Here is a 20,127-nt window from a genome sequence, read left to right on the forward strand (position 1 = left end):
TAAAGAATATGTGCCAAACAAATTATATTTGAGGTAAGTGTTTGAAGGATTTTTAAAAGGGAGGGTTGAGAGCTTATCCTGTCAAAGCTAATTAGTGTAAAGTCTTTCTCATGAGGTTAGTCCTTTGGTCACCAGGGATGCACTGTGTTTTTAAGGTTTTGGCTGAGAATGTATCATTCCTTTTGAAGAGGACACAAATTGTGTAAGTGTTCTTTCATCTCAGGGATGAAAACTCAATATATTTTACAGAACATGGTATGTTTTCTTGTACTAGATAGTTTTCTTTTAAATTCTGGATTTAAAATCAGTATAATTGCGGCATAATGAAGAGAGACACAGGAATACTTAGGTATGAGAAGATCTTTGTCCCATCTTAATTTGGCTGCTTGGTAGCAATGTGATTTGGGCCTGACTTAGCTAAGCCTTTCTGTATTATTTGAAATTATAAAGATGACTCTTGTTACTTCCATAGAACTATTGTGGGAAATTACTAAACTGGCCAACCTTAATTAAAGGTTGTCTGTTATACTCTAGACATCATGGAAGGCTTTAAAGATACATTTAGAAGCTGTATAACCTAGTGGAATGAAAATGAAGAAGCAGTATATCTGAAAGCATGTTGTAAATTGTGAAACACTGCCTGGCTGTAAGATGGCTCCTCCTGAACTGGACTGCTTTCTCTTGCGTTACTAACCCATTGTGCTCTTCTCCACCAAAGCCTTTTGTTCAGGCTGTCCCCTGTGTTTGGCAGAGCCCTACCCATCAGAGTTACATCTCCATGTAGTAATCTCTCATCCTTCTAGATAGAATTGATTTCTCATCTTCTCTGTGCCCATAGTTCATAGATTTTTTCATAGCAGAAGTAGAAATTTGTTACATTTTACTTATATATGAACACAACTTGGTTGCTTGAAGTCAAAATCTTTGCCTTTGAATCTACCACTTTGCATAAAGACAATGCCATGTGTCAGTATGAGCACTCAGTAAGATGATTGTCTAACTCAGTGAAATATATGAACTATGGATTTTTAATAATATCTTTTGTTGGGTTGTGACTTTTAGGTTAAAACTTCAACAACAAATTGTGGATATTGAAAATGCAGAAAAAGAAAAAAAAGAAAATTCTGACCTGAAACAGGTATTATTTTAGCAAACATATTGCTTTTATTTTTTTAAGTGCTTCTTTAAATCTGCGTTTTGAATCTATTGGCATTTTATATATAAGAATTCTGAAAATATTTCAATTGATAATGAATTGATGAGGTTGATATGTAAAGATAAAGTGTTTAAACCTCTTTAAGCTCTAGTTCATTAAGTTTCTTTTGCTAATTGCTGTTTCTCTTATAATATTTATATGCTGTGGCCCACGATCAGTTTTTATCACTATTTACTTATGGCTGTGCCGAGTCTTCGTTGCTTCACACAGTCTTCCTAGCTGCGGGGGCTGCTCTCTGGTTGTGGTGTGCAGACTTCTCAGTACTGCGGCTTCTCTTACTGTGGAGCATGGGCCCTAGGGTGCTTGGGCTTTAGTTGTGGTGTGTGGGCTTAGCACTTGTGGCACGGGGGCTTAATTGCCCCATGGCGTGTGGAATCTTCCTGGGACCAGGGATTGAACCCTTGTGCCCTGCATTGACAGTCATATTATTAACCATAGGACCATCAGAGAGGTCCCAAGATCAGTTTTTTAAAATTATATTTTAAAGGACAATATTTTGATATTATAAATTTAAAAAATGAATTAGAAAGATCATCCCTGTTTTGAGTTACTTGTGTGATTGACTTGTAACTTTGCATTTCTTATTCCATGAGCTATTTTTTTAATTACATCCCTGTGAAATCTAAAGAGTTGTATTTATGGAAGGAAATTCATATTTTAATTCAAGTTGTTTGGGTTTAGGAAAGATCTATATGGGCAAAACATGAGTGAAAATTCCATTTTTAGGATTTATGCTTTGCATAATAGTTATGGTTTCTGAGTCTGAAGTAGGAGGGCATAATGTTTAATACTCAGAAGTTATCTAGTTTCATTGGCATTGAGCTTTCTGTCATCCTGAAGATATGGAAAAATATTAAGCTCTTTGAAGGTTGCTTGTTCAGCCATCTATAATACAGATTTAATATTTACAGCTTCAGTTAAAAATAGTGAATATTCTTCTGGAGAAATTCATTCTAAAATAGAAATCTGAGACATAACCTTTTTACTTTATTTTTCTGATGATTGCTTTTTGTACCTATATAATTCTGTAGATGGCTTTGCTACCATCAGAAAGTAATGGAATTATTTCTTCTCTATTGCATAAAGAATCTGGTTTCTTTTGACTCTTGTCTTATAATGAATTCTTTTGATCTGAAATCACTTAAACTCTCTGCCTCCTAACTTCTCTCAGAGAATGGCTTTTAGAGGTAGAAGAAAGTGAAAGAAAAAGGAGAACTTGTTTATTAATTGGTAAAATGGCTTTTGCAAGAAGTAGGTATAAATGTGTCCCAAATGTGTTATTTGGATAGAACTTAAGAGCAGTGATGTGAATCTCCTAGCCTGTTAATTTGTAACTAGGTAATCAACTACTTTTCATGAGAAAAAGTACTCCCAGATAAACTGGGATAGAGAAGCCTGAGTGACATTTCACAGTTTGATAAATGGGTCTAGAGGCAAAGGAATCCCTACCATTCATTAGGTTTCTCAAATTATCTTTCTTCTGCCCAACACTGGATGTATAGACTGCTTGAAAACTACTCAGAAACAATGTGAGAGTGAGCCTTTCTGTATTTATGATTTCTGACTGTTCAGAAAGCAGAACCCCCTGATGGAGTGCTAATCACAACGTTTGTGGGAGTATGAGATGGTTTTCTTAGCAGCTTTCCCAGCTCACCTTTTAAAATCTATTCTTTCCTAGGAGGCTAGGAGACTCATATTTGGATTCTCTTTGCTCACCTTGCTGCTCTCTTTCTAAGGACCCTTCTCCCCGTTTCTAGTACCTCTTCTGGCCTGCTTATTTGGGCAAGAGGAGAGAGGACTCAGTTGCAGATTGAGGAATAAAGTTCTTTATAGTCTCTGGTTATATTAAGAAATGATCCTAATGCTGCTACTTTTTATTATTTTGTTCCAGGGCATCCCCAAGGGCACATCAGTTGGGTGGGACATTTGTGAGGGAAGATTAGTGTCTTCTGTGTCTCTCATATTCTGTTGCATTTGTTTATGTTTCTCTTCTTCTCTTTTAAGCAAATCAGTGGTTTGCAGATCCAAGTGACCTCACTGGCACAGTCGGAAAATGAGTTGCTGAATTCAAACCAAATACTGAAGGAAATGGTGGAGAGGTTAAAACAGGAATGCCGAAATTTAAGAAGCCAAGCTGAAAAAGCACAACTAGAAGTTGAAAAGTAGAGTTTGCTTTTTTTATGTACAAATTGTTTCTTCTTTATGCTGTATTCTTTTAATGATGATTCCAGTGTTGAATGTATTTTGATTACTACTTAAAATACCCCATCGACATGTACAGTGGTTTTAGGTAATGTATTTTCTGTTTCTAGAGATGAGCTTTTAGAACTCTGAGATTGGTTTTTTAAAAAAAGAAAAGACCTCTTAAAATTCTGCCTGACCACAGTATTTTGAAAACCTTCAAAGAAACACTTCTTTATTCATTGAGTAAATCAATACATTTCTTATTACTTCAAATATATAAATTCTTCTGAATGCTAGAAGTCAGAAACAAAATTTTTGATATGTACAATTTACTTCCTAGAATTAGAATCTTTTGGATTTTCTCTTTGAAAAGCTCATTTGTTTATATTTTTTGATCTTGGAATCTCTTAGTAATAGACAGTCTAATAAACTGTAGGGAGATGATTGTGGTGATCAAGATTTCCCTGGAAAATTTTGTTTATATGTGGTAGAAAACTACTATTTTGTATTTGCTTTGTTATTATAACATGTCATTATAAGTTTTTCAATCTATAAAACATTATTCTTTTCACATTTTTTCTTCTGAAGGCTGCTTGCCACATAAATTTTTTTTTCTTATTTTCAGTTTTTCATTTTTTAAGGCTTGTCCATGGCTTCATATATGTGGTTGAATTTTAAGAAAAGTAAGCAAGATAATTGTCCATGATGTGTTGTGACATACCACAGAGTCCAAATTATTTTGCTTACATTTAAAAAAAAAAAAAAAAAACATAGAAATTTGTATCTTGGAATCTTTTATTTTTTTTGGAATCCTTTAAACCTTTAAGTGTTTGATTTCAAATGTGCTTAAGAATTCTAATAACAGGATAGGTAGCAAATTTAACCAACTTATCATTGGTTTCTGAATGTTATTCATAGGATTGTTGTTTAGTCGCTAAGTTGTGTCCAACTCTTTGCGACCCCATGAATTAATAGGCTGCCAGGATCCTCTTTCCACAGGATTTCCCAGGCGAGACTACTGGAGTGGGTTGCCATTTCCTTCTCCAGGGCATCTTCCCAGCCCAGCAGTCAAACCCTCTTCTCCTGCTTTGACAGGTGGATTCTCTACTACTGAGCCACCAGGGAGGCCCATTTATAGGATTACATAGCAGAAAATAGCTGGACTAGTGGTCAATAAGATGTGATTTTGGTCCCAGCGAAGACACTTAAAACCTGCATGACCTTAGTCATGTAGTCTTGACTCCTCAGGGTTTGTATATCTCATTTGTACTGCCTATAGTGAGGATACAAAAAAATCATAAAGCATACAGAAAAGCTTTAAAAATGTAAGTTGTTATGATGTTACTATAAAATAGCATGTATATGAAATTTACTCTAGCTAGAAAACATATCACATTAAGACTTGATAACAATGCTGATTGCCATCTTTACTGGGCTCAGTTTTTAATAGCTTGGTGATATCAAAGTGAAGAAGAACTGAAGGCCCTGTTGATGAAAGTGAAAAAGTTGGCTTAAAGCTCAACATTCAGAAAACTAAGATCATGGCATCCAGTCCCATCACTTCATGGGGAAATAGATGTGGAAACAGTGGCTGACTTTATTTTTCTGGGCTGCAAAATCACTGCAGATGGTGATCGCAGCCATGAAATTAAAAGACGCTTACTCCATGGAAGGAACCTAGACAGCATATTAAAAAGCAGAGACATTACTTTGCCAACAAAGGTCTGTCTAGTCAAGGCTATGGTTTTTCCTGTGGTCATGTATGGATGTGAGAGTTGGACTGTGAAGAAGGCTGAGCTCCGAAGAATTGATGCCTTTGAACTGTGGTGTTGGAGAAGACTCTGGAGAGTCCCTTGGACTGCAAGGAGATCCAAACAGTCCATCCTAAAGATCAGTCCTGGGTGTTCATTGGAAGGACTGATGTTGAAGCTGAAACTCCAATACTTTGGACACCTGATGCAAAGAGCTGACTCATTGGAAAAGACCCTGATGCTGGGAAAGATTGAGGGCAGGAGGAGAAGGGGATGACAGAGGATGAGATGGTTGGATGGCATCACCGACTTAATAATGGACATGGGTTTGGGTGGACTCCGGGAGTTGGTGATGGACAGGGAGGCCTGGTGTGCTGCAGTTCATGGGGTTGCAAAGAGTTGGACACGACTGAGCGACTGAACTGAACGCATATATATGGAATCTAGAAAAATGGTATTGAAGGGCAACAATGGAGAAACAGACATGGAGAACAGGCTTATCGACATGGGGAGAGGGGAGGAGAGAATGAGATGTATGGAAAGAGTAACATGGAAACTTACATTACCATATGTAAAATAGATAGCCAACAGTAATTTTCTGTATGGCTCAGGAAACTCAAACAGGGGCTCTGTATCAACCTAGAGAGGTTGGATGGGGAGGGAGATGGGAGGGAGGTTCAAAACTGGGGGGATATATATATATACCTATGGCTGAGTCATGTTTAGGTTTGACAGAAAACAACAAAATTCTGTAAAGCAATTATCCTTCATTTAAAAAATAAAAAGATTTTTATGAAGAATAAATGATGTAGTACATGTACTCTTTTAATAAGCACAGTTGCTGGCTCATAGGAAACAGTCACTAATGGTGGTGTTAGGAAATAATGTGGTCATGCAAGAATGCCTGTGTTGGATAAGGAAGAAGGTGGTGAAGAAGGAGGTAGTGAGTTTGACTATACTTGTGGTAATATCTGTTTAATTCTAAGGGTTAATAGGTTTTGCATACATTCTCTGACAGGGCATTGGAAGAGAAGCAAATACAATGGTTGGAAGAAAAGCATAAGCTTCATGAACGTATCACTGACAGAGAAGAAAAGTATAATCAAGCTAAGGAGAAATTGCAGCGAGCTGCAATTGCCCAAAAAAAGGCAAGTGGTTCTTATTAAATTATTTCTGTAGAGTAAAAACATAACTCTTTTAGGAGAATATAATACATAATTAAAACAGACTTTAGTGGTATGTTAAGTTTGATATTTAAACATGACATTTTGCTGTCAACTTTGCAAAGATAAATTGGGAACATGCAAACTACTCAACAAGTTTATTTCAAAATATGTGTACAAGTCAGTTTTCCAGAACCCACATACGTTTTTCCACAGAAATGGTAGTTTTCGTTGATAGTTTCTAGACCAGCCCATACAAGGCTCATATAACTCATTCTTCACTTACAGTGTGATTAGGTCTGTTTCAGCTGTGCTTAACCAGTTCTTGTAACATTGTTTTTGTGGTTCCAATACTTTTTTGTTTCCAACTCAGGAATATAGGAGCAAGTATCTCCTTACCCAGCAGAAGGAACTAGGACTCCCCTGGCTTCTGAAACACCTGTGATAGTTCCCACACTCATGATCTTTTTAAAACTTCATCTTTGCAGGCATATTTTCTCCAGAACCTAAAAACTTAGTCCAGGGCACCATGGAAATAATGTAACCAGGTGATTCATCTAAGTCAGTGGTTTTTACAACAGCAGACCCAAGGAATGCAGCGTAGCCCCATTAATAACCATAGCTCACTATGGCAGCAATTCAGCAGTTATTTTCAGCAAGATTGGCACATGTATGTTGGGTGAAGGGGAACGTAGTAAAAAAAAAAATCCCATAAATGAATTGTTATGTCTTCATTTCATAAGTTCCCTTAGTACTGACTTTGGTGTGAGAAATTGAGAAGGTCTAAAGTGAGAGGAAGGTACTTCAAGACATATACAGACTGGTATCTTAATGTCTATATGTTTATTGGTAAGTGTAGTTGTTCATATTTGCTTAAGAGAACTGTATATCATTTACATATTCTGAATTTGGAAATAAAGGACGCAGTTCCTAGTGACTTGTTTATGTTATTAGATATAACTGCCAAATTTGTCCTGATAGTTGGAGTGACAACATGAGAAACCTAAACGTTGTTACTTCCCCACTTTCTTGGTTTATAAATACTGCATTTCTCTTTTTTGTATGCTAAAAGTAGTGTAACAGTGAGATTATAAAACACTACTTAACCATACAGGAATACCAGTGTTTTATACTCAGATATAAATACTTATGTTGTTTCATTGTTTTTTCCTGAGTCTATCACTTCTCTTTCTCTTTCCTTCTGTCCATATAAGTACTGAGCAGTGTATGGGTATTGATGGTGTTTTAGTGAAGTTATTTTACGGCTTGGGATGATCTCAGAAATCCTACTTATGCCTCTGTGTATTGTTTGAAGCCTAAAAGCATCTGAAGCCAGATTTTAGCTGGAAATCATTAGAAATTACAAGGGCTGATTTTATCTTTCACAGAAAAACTTTTATGTTGAGGCTTTAGAGGTAAGTATCTTAGAGATCAGATTCTAATTATTGAGGTTAGGTTGGGTTGACTTCCTTTGGTGCAAAAGTGACATCCAGTGGTGACAGAGATTATCAACTAATCATAGGTATACCTGAAAGAGGGGAGAAGGTGGTGTTTTAAGAAACTTGCAAGATAACCTTGGATCAGTATTGACCTAGGATGAATGTTTTTCCTACTGAAATAACTGCCAAAAGATGCGTATGAATATAGTAAATACCTATTTTACTTTTAAAAATGTAATCTGTGGATTATGATTTTAAGTTGTAGAAAGTTGTTAATTCAGTAAATAATTACAACCCAGAGCTGTCCCATCATGTGGAACACTACCCTGTAGGCTTACAACTGTACCTCAATTAAAGGGAAAAAACAGACAATACATGTGACATGGAAATACAGTCAAAAGTGTATAAGTATATGTAATTTTAGGGCTGGGAGATCTTAGTATTCAGATAGATTTTTGCAGATTAGGAAACTGAAGTGGTAGGTAGCCAAGATCACTTGACTAGTTAGGAATGCCATGACTGAAACCTACATCTTTCTATTCTTAATTCTGTGTTTTTTCTGCGTTGTTACTCTTTTCATTTCCCCCTTTCTTTGATTCCAGATACTCTACTGCTCTATTGTAGCCATAATGCACACATGAGTCTTATTTCTTGTGGCAAAACAGTCACTATAAAATTAATTTCTTTAACTCAGACCCTTTTCCCATTCAAATTATTATTTCTGTATGAAAATTTTGGCTTATAAGATAACATAAAGAGGATTCGTAAAATTGCAGCAGACTTTTAAAATTTCTTTAGATGACAAAAGTCACAACTTTCTTACGTGGTAAGATTTAAAACAGGTCAAATATGTATTAACTCTAGAGCAGAAATCAATCCTTTAGAGTTACTTCCCTGTGAGAGGTTCTTATAACTGGAGAGTAGCAGCTTGATCTTTTTCCTACAGGCTAGGTGAGATGGCTCACTGCCATCTGACTGTGTTCGTTTACAACTCCAACCTCTTTAAGCACAAAGCTTATATCCTTTCTGGTAAGTGACATTACACGAAGATGTAACGACAGTGTGTAATGATATTTTGTTGATTTGTTTGGAAAAGCTTGACCAGGTGTCTTGAGTTGGAATGCCCTTCTGTACCTAATGACTTCCCTGTATGTTTTCCTCACACATTCTTAAAGTGTGAGTATGAAGAGCAATCTCTTGGTAAGAGGACAATGATTTGTGCTTTTCCCTTTGAGGCACTTGAAATAACTTGTGATTTTTATTCTGAGGTATATGTCTTTGAAATAATTCTTAGTTAGAGGTTCTGAATGGTTTAGAAAAAGAAATGAACCATAGTCTTAAAGTTGTAAAATATCTATTGAATGTGTTTTGTGGCCTGGCATTATGTTATATACTGAGCAGAACATAGAAGCCATGATTAATTCCTCCTTTTTGACCATATAATCTAATTGGAGAAATAAAATAACATCCAATACCTAAAGAATCTATTAGTCACTTCCATGTGATCTGTATGAACACTAAAATTTGAGAACCACTCTCCTAGAGAGAAGAAAGCTTGAAGACAGACTAGTTAGAAAGCTATTACAATAATCTTAAAATGACGTAAGAGGTCTGGAATTTGGGCTTGCAGTATAGAATGAAGGTGAAGGATGACTCCTAAAAGTGTTCCAAAAGAAAAAAAATGACAGACTATTACAGTGCTAAATAAGAAAAAGGAAAATAGGAAGTATTTTAGCTATGAGAGGATATAAGAGGAGTTACCATAATGAAATAAAGAGCATGTGTCAGTTGAGTACAAAGAGAAGATGTATTTGACTAAACACATGTCCAGTATAAACTGATAACAGTGCATCCATGTAGACAAGTCCTGGACTCTTAAGATATTGTGTAGGTAACCAGAAACAATGGAACAAAGCATAAAGATCAGTAGTTCAGATTAAAGATGTATAATTAGATCCTTCAAAGTTGGGGAATGGCTGAAAAATAAAAGGACTATGAACTAAGTTGACTGAGAAAGTAGCTGATTTAGTAGAGGAATGGTCAGATGGTCATAGAGGTAGAATCTATAGTATGTTGTTATATAAGCCACAGGAAAGAAAGATATCAAAGATAAATGCTCATGATTGGTGAAAAGAGTCCATTGAATTTGGCTAGAATGTGATAAAAGGAAAATTTTAGCTTTGATTCTTGCATCAATATCTTTTGATTTGTCTTATACTCTTTTGTGTTGTAATGTTTATAACACTAAGGCATCCATTTGATTATCCTGTGATTGTATCAGACTAAAATAAAAATTAAAACCATTTCTTACAGCTGCTCTCCCCTCTGGACTCTGATTTCTTTCAGTGGAGCACCATTCTTCCAATCACTTATGCTTCAAACCTGTGATTCATCCTGAGGACTCCCTTTTCCCAAATCTAGTCAATCCTTGTATTAGTTTTCTAGGGTTGCTATAACTAATTACTACAAATTACGTGGCGTAAAGCAACAGAAATGTATAATGTTATAGTTCTAAAGTTAGAAGTCCAAAACCAAGGTGTCCACAGGGCCATGCTCCCTCTAGGGGCTCTGGGGTAAGGGTCTGCTCCATGCCTCTCTCCCAGCTGCTGGTGGATGGTGCCTCTGACTTCACATGGTGGTCTCTCTGTGCATCTGTCTGTGTGTCCAAATTTCTCCCTTTTTATAAGAACACAAGTCAATATTGGATTCAGGGCCTACTCTCATCTTAACTCTACCCTTTTTTAAAAATAAGGCCACTCTGGAGTGTTTTCCAGCACCAAGAACCAATTACCTAATTTTCTGTACACCAGCTGGGCATCTGACTGTTCAGTTGAATTCTGACGCCGCATCAGCTCCCGCAGACTGAAGGGCTCCATCTCATAGACTGCCCGCATGCCAGCTGCCGGGTTCTCAGCCCTCTGCACTGCTGACCGAGAGCTGTTAATCGGGGTCCCTGTAAAACCCCTGCCCAGGTTCTATGGAAACATTTAATTCATATTTACTGGTTTATTATAATACGACTCAGGAATAGCCAAATAGAAGAGATGTGTACGGCAAGGTATAGAAGGGGTGGGATGTGCCACCCTCCTAGCAAATCAGTGTACTCACTGTGCTGAAGGCTTTCCAGGTGTCCTTGTTAAGGGTTTTTATAGGTGTTGGTCTCAGTACCCCCCCTCCCAGAAGTTGAGAATGGGAGGTGGGAGTAGGGCTGAAAATTCCTACCTTCTTACCACTTGGTTTTTCTAGTGACTAGTACTATTTTAAGACTATCTAGGGATCGTACCCCAAGTTAACTCATTAGTATTAACTCAGATATGGTTCAAAAGGGCTGATTATGAATAGCAAAAGATGCTTCTGTCACTCAAGAAATTCCACGAGTTTTAGGAGCTCTCTGCCAGTAACCCAGGAAAAAGACCAAATACGTTTCTTTTTATATCACAGTTACATTCTGAGTAAACGTAAGTATTATGGAGACACTCATCTAGAGCCTATGAATTCTTCCTTTATAATATATCTCACATTTTGCCCACCTCATTTCTTTTTATTCCTATTGCTAACATCTGAGCTCAGACTCTTCTCTACACAGTTTCTCTGTATTCATTTAGTCAGTTTACTCAACAAATTTATTGAGAACCTGCTATATGCTACGTATTGTTTTATTTGCAGGCATATACAAATAAAGACTGTACTAAGGAGCTTATATGATAGTGGATGGGAGACATGGGGTAAAGAAACAAACACATATCAGGTGAAGATGTGTGCTAAGAGGAAAACTAGTGGAGATAGAGGGTGGTGGTTTATACAGGTGATCAGGGAAGGCTCTGATAAAGTAACATTGTGCAGAGACCTGGAGGAAAGAAGGGAGAGGCCATCTTTTGTTTGTAGGAAAAGAATGTTCCAGAGGGAATAGAAAGTAAAAGGTGGAGGCAGGAGTCGACTTGGTATGTTGAAAGAATACAAGAAGGGAGACCTGATTAGCTGGAATGGAGAGAAGTAGGAGGAGGCTGGGTAATGTTGGGGCTTTTTTTTTTTTTACATTTTATTCTGAATAATAGGAACACACTAGAGAGTTTTGAATTGAGACATGATATAATCTGAATTATATTTTAAGAGAATTTCTGCCTGTTGTGTAAGTGGGGCAAAGAGGACTCAGGAAGACCACTTTTCTGTGTCCAGATGGGAGCTGTAGAGAACTAGTAGTAGGCTGATGGTAGGATTCTGGATACATTTTTAAAGGTGGAGCTTACAGTGTTTATAGGGTATTACGGAGATGTATCAAAGGTGACTGAAATGGTGGGCTTGAGTACCTGGTTAAAGTAGAATTGCTGTTTACTGACATGGGAAAGACCTTGGATAGGACAGATTCAGGGGTAAAACAGAGATGCCCCCTTTGGACACATTAACTCTTTGAAATGCCCACTAGACTTCCAAGTGAAGACATTAAGTATTCTCGTGAATACATCAATCAGGACTTCAGGGAATAGCACTGGGCTGGAGATAAAGATTTGGGGCTCAAATGGGAAAGACTAGGGATCTCTTCAAGAAAATCAGAGATACCAAAGGAACATTTCATGCAGAGATGAGCTCGATAAAGGACAGAAATGGTATGGACCTAACAGAAGCAGAAGATATTAAGAAGAGATGGCAAGAATACACAGAAGAACTGTACAAAGAAGATCTTCACGACCCAGATAATCACGATGGTGTAATCACTGACCTAGAGCCAGACATCCTGGAATGTGAAGTCAAGTGGGCCTTAGAAAGCATCACTACAAACAAAGCTAGTGGAGGTGATGGAATTCCAGTTGAGCTATTCCAAATCCTGAAAGAGGATGCTGTGAAAGTGCTGCACTCAATATGCCAGCAAATTTGGAAAACTCAGCAGTGGCCACAGGACTGGAAAGGGTCAGTTTTCATTCCAATCCTAAAGAAAGGCAATGCCAAAGAATGCTCAAACTACCGCACAATTGCATTCATCTCACACACTAGTAAAGTAATGCTCAAAATTCTCCAAGCCAGGCTTCAGCAATATGTGAACCGTGAACTTCCTGATGTTCAAGCTGGTTTTTGAAAAGGCAGAGGAACCAGAAATCAAATTGCCAACATCCGCTGGATCATAGAAAAAGCAAGAGAGTTCCAGAAAAACATCTATTTCTGCTTTATTGACTATGCCAAAGCCTTTGACTGTGTGAATCACAATAAACTGTGGAAAATTCTGAAAGAGATGGGAATACCAGACCACCTGATCTGCCTCTTGAGAAATTTGTATGCAGGTCAGGAAGCAACAATTAGAACTGGACATGGAACAATAGACTGGTTCCAAATAGGAAAAGGAGTTTGTCAAGGCTGTATATTGTCACCCTGTTTATTTAACTTATATGCAGAGTACATCATGAGAAATGCTGGACTGGAGGAAACACAGACTGGAATCAAGATTGCCGGGAGAAATATCAATAACCTCAGATATGCAGATGCCACCACCCTTATGGCAGAAAGTGAAGAGGAACTCAAAAGCCTCTTGATGAAAGTGAAAGTGGAGAGTGAAAAAGTTGGCTTAAAGCTCAACATTCAGAAAACGAAGATCATGGCATCTGGTCCCACCACTTCATGGGAAATAGATGGGGAAACAGTGGAAACAGCATCAGACTTTATTTTTCTGGGCTCCAAAATCACTACAGATGGTGACTGCAGCCATGAAATTAAAAGACGCTTCCTCCTTGGAAGGAAAGTTATGACCAACCTAGATAGCATGTTCAAAAGCAGAGACATTACTTTGCCAACAAAGGTTCGTCTAGTCAAGGCTATGGTTTTTCCTGTGGTCATGTATGGATGTGAGAGTTGGACTGTGAAGAAGGCTGAGCGCCAAAGAATTGGTGCTTTTGAACTGTGGTGTTGGAGAAGACTCTTGAGAGTCCCTTGGACTGCAAGGAGATCCAACCAGTCCATTCTGAAGGAGACCAGCCCTGGGATTTCTTTGGAAGGAGTGATGCTGAAGCTGAAACTCCAATACTTTGGCCGCCTCATGCGAAGAGTTGACTCATTGGAAAAGACTCTGATGCTGGGAGGGATTGGGGGCAGGAGGAGAAGAGGACGACAGAGGATGAGATGGCTGGATGGCATCACCGACTCCATGGACATGAGTCTGAGTGAACTCCAGGAGTTGGTGATGAACAGGGAGGCCTGGCGTGCTGTGATTCATGGGGTCACAAAGAGTCGAACACGACTGAGCAACTGATCTGATCGGATCTGAATGTGTAAATCAGAGAAGGCAATGGCACCCTACTCCAGTACTCTTGCCTGGAAAATCCCATGGATGGAGGAGCCTGGTAGGCTGTAGTCCATGGGGTCCCTAAGAGTCGGACACGACTGAGTGACTTCACTTTCACTTTTCACTTTCATACATTGGAGAAGGAAATGGCAACCCACTCCAGTGTTCTTGCCTGGAGAATCCCAGGGACAGAGGCGCCTAGTGGGCTGCTGTCTATAGGGTCACACAGAGTTGGACACGACTGAAGCAACTTAGCAGTAGCAGCAATATGTAAATGGTATTGAAAGCAGTGGGACTAAATGAGGTCACCTGGAAAGTGAAGAAAGACAGAAAAGAACAGGTTTGAGGATTGAGTTTTGAGGAATTCCAAACTTTAGAAGTTGGGAAGTTAAGGCAGAGTGGCCAGTATGATAGGAAAAGAACCAATAAAGTATTGGATGCCAAGTGAAGAAAAATGCTTCAAGAATAATTAGCCGTGTCAAATGACATTCATCAGATCGGATCAGTTGCTCAGTCATGTCTGACTCTTTGCAACCCCATGGACTGCAGCACACCAGGTTTCTCTATCACCAACTCCCAGAGCCTACTCAAACTCATGTCCATCACATCGGTGATGCCATCCAGCCATCTCATCCTCTGTCGTCCCCTTCTCCCACCTTCAATCTTTCCCAGCATCAGGGTCTTTTCCAGTGAGTCAGTTCTTTGCATCAGATGACCAAAGTATTGGTGCTTCAGCTTCAGCATCAGTCCTTCCAATGAATAGGATGGACTGGTTGGATCTCCTTGCTGTCCAAGGGACTCTCAAGAGTCTTCTCCAACACCACAGTTCAAAAGCATCAATTCTAAAAAAAAAAAAAAAACCCAAAAGCATCAATTCTTCGGTGCTCAGCTTTCTTCATAGTCCAACTCACACATCCATACATGACTACTGGAAAAACCATAGCTTTGACAAGATGGACCTTTGTCAGTAAAGTAATGTATGCTTTTTAATAAGCTGTCTAGGTTTGTCATAGCTTTTCTTCCAAGGAGCAAGTGTCCTTTAATTTCATGGCTGCAGTCACCATCTGCAGTGATTTTGGAGCCCAAGAAAATAAAGTCTGTTACTGTTGCCACTGTTTCTCCATCTTCTTGCCATGAAGTGATGGGACTGGATGCCATGATCTTAGTTTTGAGTTATAAATATTGAGTTATAAGCCAGCTTTTTCACTCTCCTCTTTCACTTTCATCAAGAGGCTCTTTAGTGTCAACGAAAAATTAATCAGTCGATATAAGAAAGAATTGTAAAATATTTGAGACAAATTTGAGGATTATAATTGAAGAGCATCTCAGAAAGCTCTGAGAGCTGTTTCCCCCATTAGAAGTCAAGATGCAGTTTATTTAAGTTTTTTTTGAGACAGAGGGCTGTACGTTAAATGACATATTATTGACAGTTTACACAATCCAGAATTAAGCACCATTGTTGTATGGGTCGTGTGACCCTTTACGAGATCAAGAGAGAATGTTATCTTTCAAGGAGTTGTCTTGTTGATGCCAGGAGAATGTTGCCATTTATGGTTGAGCAGATACTCCTGCTGATGGGGGAGATTTGGTCAGTGCATAATGACAGATGCACGGTGAGAGGAGAGGAGGCCAAAGGCAGAGAAGAATTTTTATGTTTAAGTTTTTCTTGTCTTCCCATAATGTGAACTTTATTTCACAATGGTAAGATGATAAAATAGTAAGATGAAGACAGATTTTCTTTGGCTATGTGAGTATTAAAAAGAAAACTAAAGGAAAACAATGGGAAGGACTAGAGATCTCTTCAAGAAAATGAGAGACACCAAGGGAACATTTCATGCAAAGCTGGGCACAGTAAAGGACAGAAATGATATGAACCTAACAGAACCAGAAGGTATTAAGAGTTGGCAAGAATACACAGAAGAACTATACAAAAAAGATCTTAATAATCTGGATAACCATGATGGTGTGATCTATCACCTAGAACCATATATCCTGGAGTCAAGTGGGCCATAGGAAGCATCACTACAAACAAAGCTAGTGGTGTGCTTAGTCGCTCAGTCATGTCCAACTCTGTAACCTCCATGGACTGTAGTGCACCAGGCTTCTCTATCCATGGGTATTCTCTAGGCAAGAATAAGTGTAAGTGTGTTAATTGCTCAGTCATGCCCAACTCTTTGTGACTGCAGCCCACCAGGCTCCTCTGTCCATGAGATTTTCCAGGCAAGGATACTGGAGTGGGTTGCTATTTCCTTCTCCAGGGAATCTTCCCAATTCAGGGATTGAACATGGGTCTCCTGCACTGCAGGCAGATTCTTTACCTACTGAACTACAAGGGAAGCAGCTTGCTGTGCCTTCCTCCAGGGGAGTTTCCCAACCCAAGGACCGAACTCATGTCTCCTGCATTGCAGGCAGATTCTTTACTGTCTGAGCCACCAGGGAAGCCCAATTCCAGCTGAGCTATTTCAAATCCTAAAAGATGATGCTGTGAAAGTGCTGCACTCAGTATGCCAGCAAATTTGGAAATCTCAACAGTGGCTGTAGGACTGGAAAAGGTTTCATTCCAGTTCCAAAGAAGGGCATTGCCAAAGAATGTTCAAACTACTGCACAATTATACTCATCTCACCCACTAGTAAGGTCATGTTCAAAATGCCTGAAGCTAGGTTTCAATAGTACATGAACCAAGAACTTCCAGATGTTCAAGCTGGATTTAGAAAAGGCAGAGGAACCAGAGATCAAATTGCCAACATCTGTTGGATCATTGAAAAACCAAGGGACTTCCAGAAAACATCTGTTTCTGGTTCATTGACTACACTAAAGCCTTTGACTGTGGATCACAACAAACTGGAAAATCCTTCAAGAGATTGGAATACTGGATCACCTTAACTGCCTCCTGAGAAAATTGTATGCAAGTTCAGAAGCAACAGTTAGAACTGAATATGGAACGACAGACTGGTTCAAAATTGGGAAAGGAGTGCATCACGGCTGTATTTTATCACCCTGTTTATTTAACTTATATGCAGAGTACATCATGCAAAATGCTGGGCTGGATAAAGCTCAAGCTGAAATCAAGATTGCTGGGAGAAATATCAATAACCTCAGATATACAGATGACACCACCCTTATGGCAGAATGCGAAGAGGAACTAAAGAGCCTCTTGATGAAGGTGAAAGGAGAGTGAAAAAACTGGCTTAAAACTCACCATTCAAAAAACTAAGATCATGGCATCCCATCCCATCACTTCATGGCAAATAGATGGGGAAACAGTGGAAACAGTGACAGACTATTTTGGGGGGCTCCAAAATCACTGCAGATGGTGCTTGCAGCCATGAAATTAAAAGACGCTTGCTCCTTGGAAGAAAAGCTGTGACAAACCTAGATAGCATATTAAAAAGCAGAGACATTACTTTACCAACAAAGGTCCATCTTGTCAAAGCTATGGTTTTTCCAGTGGTCATGTTCCAGTGGTCATGATGAGAGAGTTGAACCATAAAGAAGGCTGAGCACCCAAGAATTGATGCTTTCGAACTGTGGTGTCGGAGAAGACTTCTGAGAGTCCCTTGGACAGCAAGGAGATCAAACCAGTCCATCCTTAAGGAAATCAACCCTGAATATTCATTGGAAGGACTGATGCTGAAGCTGAAGCACCAATACTTTGTTCACCTGATGCTGGAAAAGATAGAAGACAGGAGGAGAAGGGGACGACAGAGGATGAGATGGTTGGATAGCATCACTGATTCAATGGGACATGAGTTTAAACAAGCTCCAGGAGATGATGAAGGACAGGGAAGCCTGGCGTGCTGCAGTCCATGGGGTCACAAAAAGTTGGACACAATTGAGCGACTGAACAACAACCTTGTGATTATTGGTGGTGGCTTTGTCCAGAGTTGTTTCTGTGGAATAGTAGCTATGCAGGTCTGATTGAAGTAGAACATAGTTTGTCCAAGGATTTTTGTTGTGAAGAACAGAGAACTGGGGTAAGATAGCTCAGATTGTGGGAGCAAAGGCTTCTTTTAAGAAGAAATTATAGGATGGTTCAGTTGCAGGGGGAAAACTGATAATGCGGGAGAAAGAGGGCAAATGAAGGGACGATGTGTTTTAGTAGGCAGAAGGGCATTAGATTGAGTTCAGAGGGGAAGGGGATTGGGACACAGTCTCTGTTGTAACTGGAAAGACGACAAAATATTTAGTTGTAAATTCCTGATAAATTGATGGATGTAATGGGAATGTGTGGAAATTCTCTACTGATTGCTGCTATTTTCTCAATGTGAAAAAGAATCTGGGTCACCAGCTCAGACTGTGAAGAGTGGAGGTCTAACAGATTTGAGGAGAGACAAGAAGTTGTGAAAGAATATAAGAGTTTGGGAGAGTGTTGGATTAGGGGAATTAGTAGAAATCCCAGGTACCTTCTGGGGCCCATTAGATGCTGTTTAGTCACTCAGTCATGACTGACTCACTGAGACCCCATGGACTATAGCCTGCCAGCCTCCTCTGTCCTTCGGATTTCCCAGCCAAGAATAGTGGAGTAGGTTGCTATTTTCTTCTCCAGGGGATTGTCCTGACTCAGGGATTGAACCCATGTCTCCTGCTTGGCTGATGGATTCTTTACCACTGAGCCACCTGGGAATCCCCATTTGAAGTTAGTGCTGGTTAATTTAAGTTGAGACCAGTCAGCATAATTTTGTGTATGTGTGAGTGCATGTGTACATGCCAGCTATATTTCAGTTGCTGTAGGTTCAACTGTGCAGTCAGTAGAGTCGTATTTAACTAAGGTCAGTTTCTCCAGGTGAGTTTGAAGATGGAGACTTAAGTCAAGATAATGAAGGATCTATGAGGAAATTAAGATAACGTTAGAGTCTAAGGCATGCATTGAGTCTACTAGTCAACCAGCCATGCAGCTCTTGTATAACATTCCAGCTCAGTTCCTGGCAAAGAAGAGTGCTCAGTAAATGGCTGTTTGTTTTTACAGTGATGAGGATAGCAGTGTCAAGACTCCTGTCTTTAAGAAGCTTATCTTAAGAGGCAAACTTCAGGGTCCATCTTTTACACTGATGCCATATTAATCTTTTCAAAACAATGGTTTTACCCATCAGTCCACTGTAGGAAAACCTTCAGGGGAATCCACATTCTTATAGAATTACAGATTCTTCTTATCCTTTCTAAAAAGCTTTTTCTCATGTTTTTGTCCTTATTGATTGGAGTTCCCTCAGAAATCCCTACAGTTTGTATTACCTATGATTAAAATAGGGCCCAATTAAGTGGGCACTCTGTATATGTGTGTGTATATTAAGTATACATACTTGGTTAAGATTTTATGAAAGTGAAAAATTGCTGCAGTTTAAATGAGCAGTAAAAATGGAGAAGTATAACTAGATTTTAAGATTAAAGTTTTATATAATCATATAATAATGAAGTATTAAGCATTTCCATCTTTAACATGTCTGCTGATAGTTGAACTAAAATACCTAAAAGGAGCATATGCTTTTGATAATAACAGACTAGGAAATATGTGGATCAGCTCTCCACATGAGAACTAGAAGAAGCAGACAAAATATCTTTAAAAATATCCCCGTGAAGGGCAGTGAAGAATTAAGAGGCCAAGGTCCTGGAGAGAGAGAAACCTAGAGAGGGGAGCACAGCATTTGGCTGCTTTTCCCTTAGAGGAGACTGCCAGTTCTAGAAGAGAGAGCTGAGAAGTGAAGCAAAGCTTTTGACAACCTCATAGGGGAACAAAAATCAGAGTTCAGAATCTGCTAGAGAGAGGGTCTCAGGTCTGAGTCCACTACTAGTGCTTTGGGTTGATGTTGTGAAGGAATATACATACCCCTGGACTAAGAGTGAGCTGAGAATAGCTTGGTCCTTGGAGGTATTGAAGCACAGCTTCAGATGATCTGTCCTTATAACTAGATTAAATTAACCCCTATTTGTTAGTGTTCCTAGCTGCCTGCCAGAAACAAGTATAAATCTTTTCTAAGGGAAACTAACATTGTAGGCTTCAAGTTACTTCCTCAGGTTTTAAATTATAATATCTATCCCTAAATAAAAAATAAACATAGACATCACTGCACATTTTTTGGAATGACTAAAATCCAAAACACTGACACCATA

The 20,127-nt window shown here is 38.9% G+C and overlaps 1 protein-coding gene across 1 annotated transcript in view; it reads left to right on the forward strand.

The window, feature by feature from the left end:
• Positions 1 to 20,127, forward strand: part of CEP83 (centrosomal protein 83kDa) — an 80,932-nt gene that overhangs the window by 51,813 nt on the left and 8,992 nt on the right. The window contains exons 10-12 of the mRNA XM_010839695.1: positions 1,063 to 1,138; positions 3,221 to 3,378; positions 6,170 to 6,299. Of these exons, the coding sequence (XP_010837997.1) occupies positions 1,063 to 1,138; positions 3,221 to 3,378; positions 6,170 to 6,299 (364 nt within the window). The remainder of the gene's footprint in view (positions 1 to 1,062; positions 1,139 to 3,220; positions 3,379 to 6,169; positions 6,300 to 20,127) is intronic.

Source organism: Bison bison, unplaced genomic scaffold, assembly GCF_000754665.1.
Source record: "Bison bison bison isolate TAMUID 2011002044 unplaced genomic scaffold, Bison_UMD1.0 scf7180017864133, whole genome shotgun sequence".
NCBI classification, from domain to species: domain Eukaryota; kingdom Metazoa; phylum Chordata; class Mammalia; order Artiodactyla; family Bovidae; genus Bison; species Bison bison.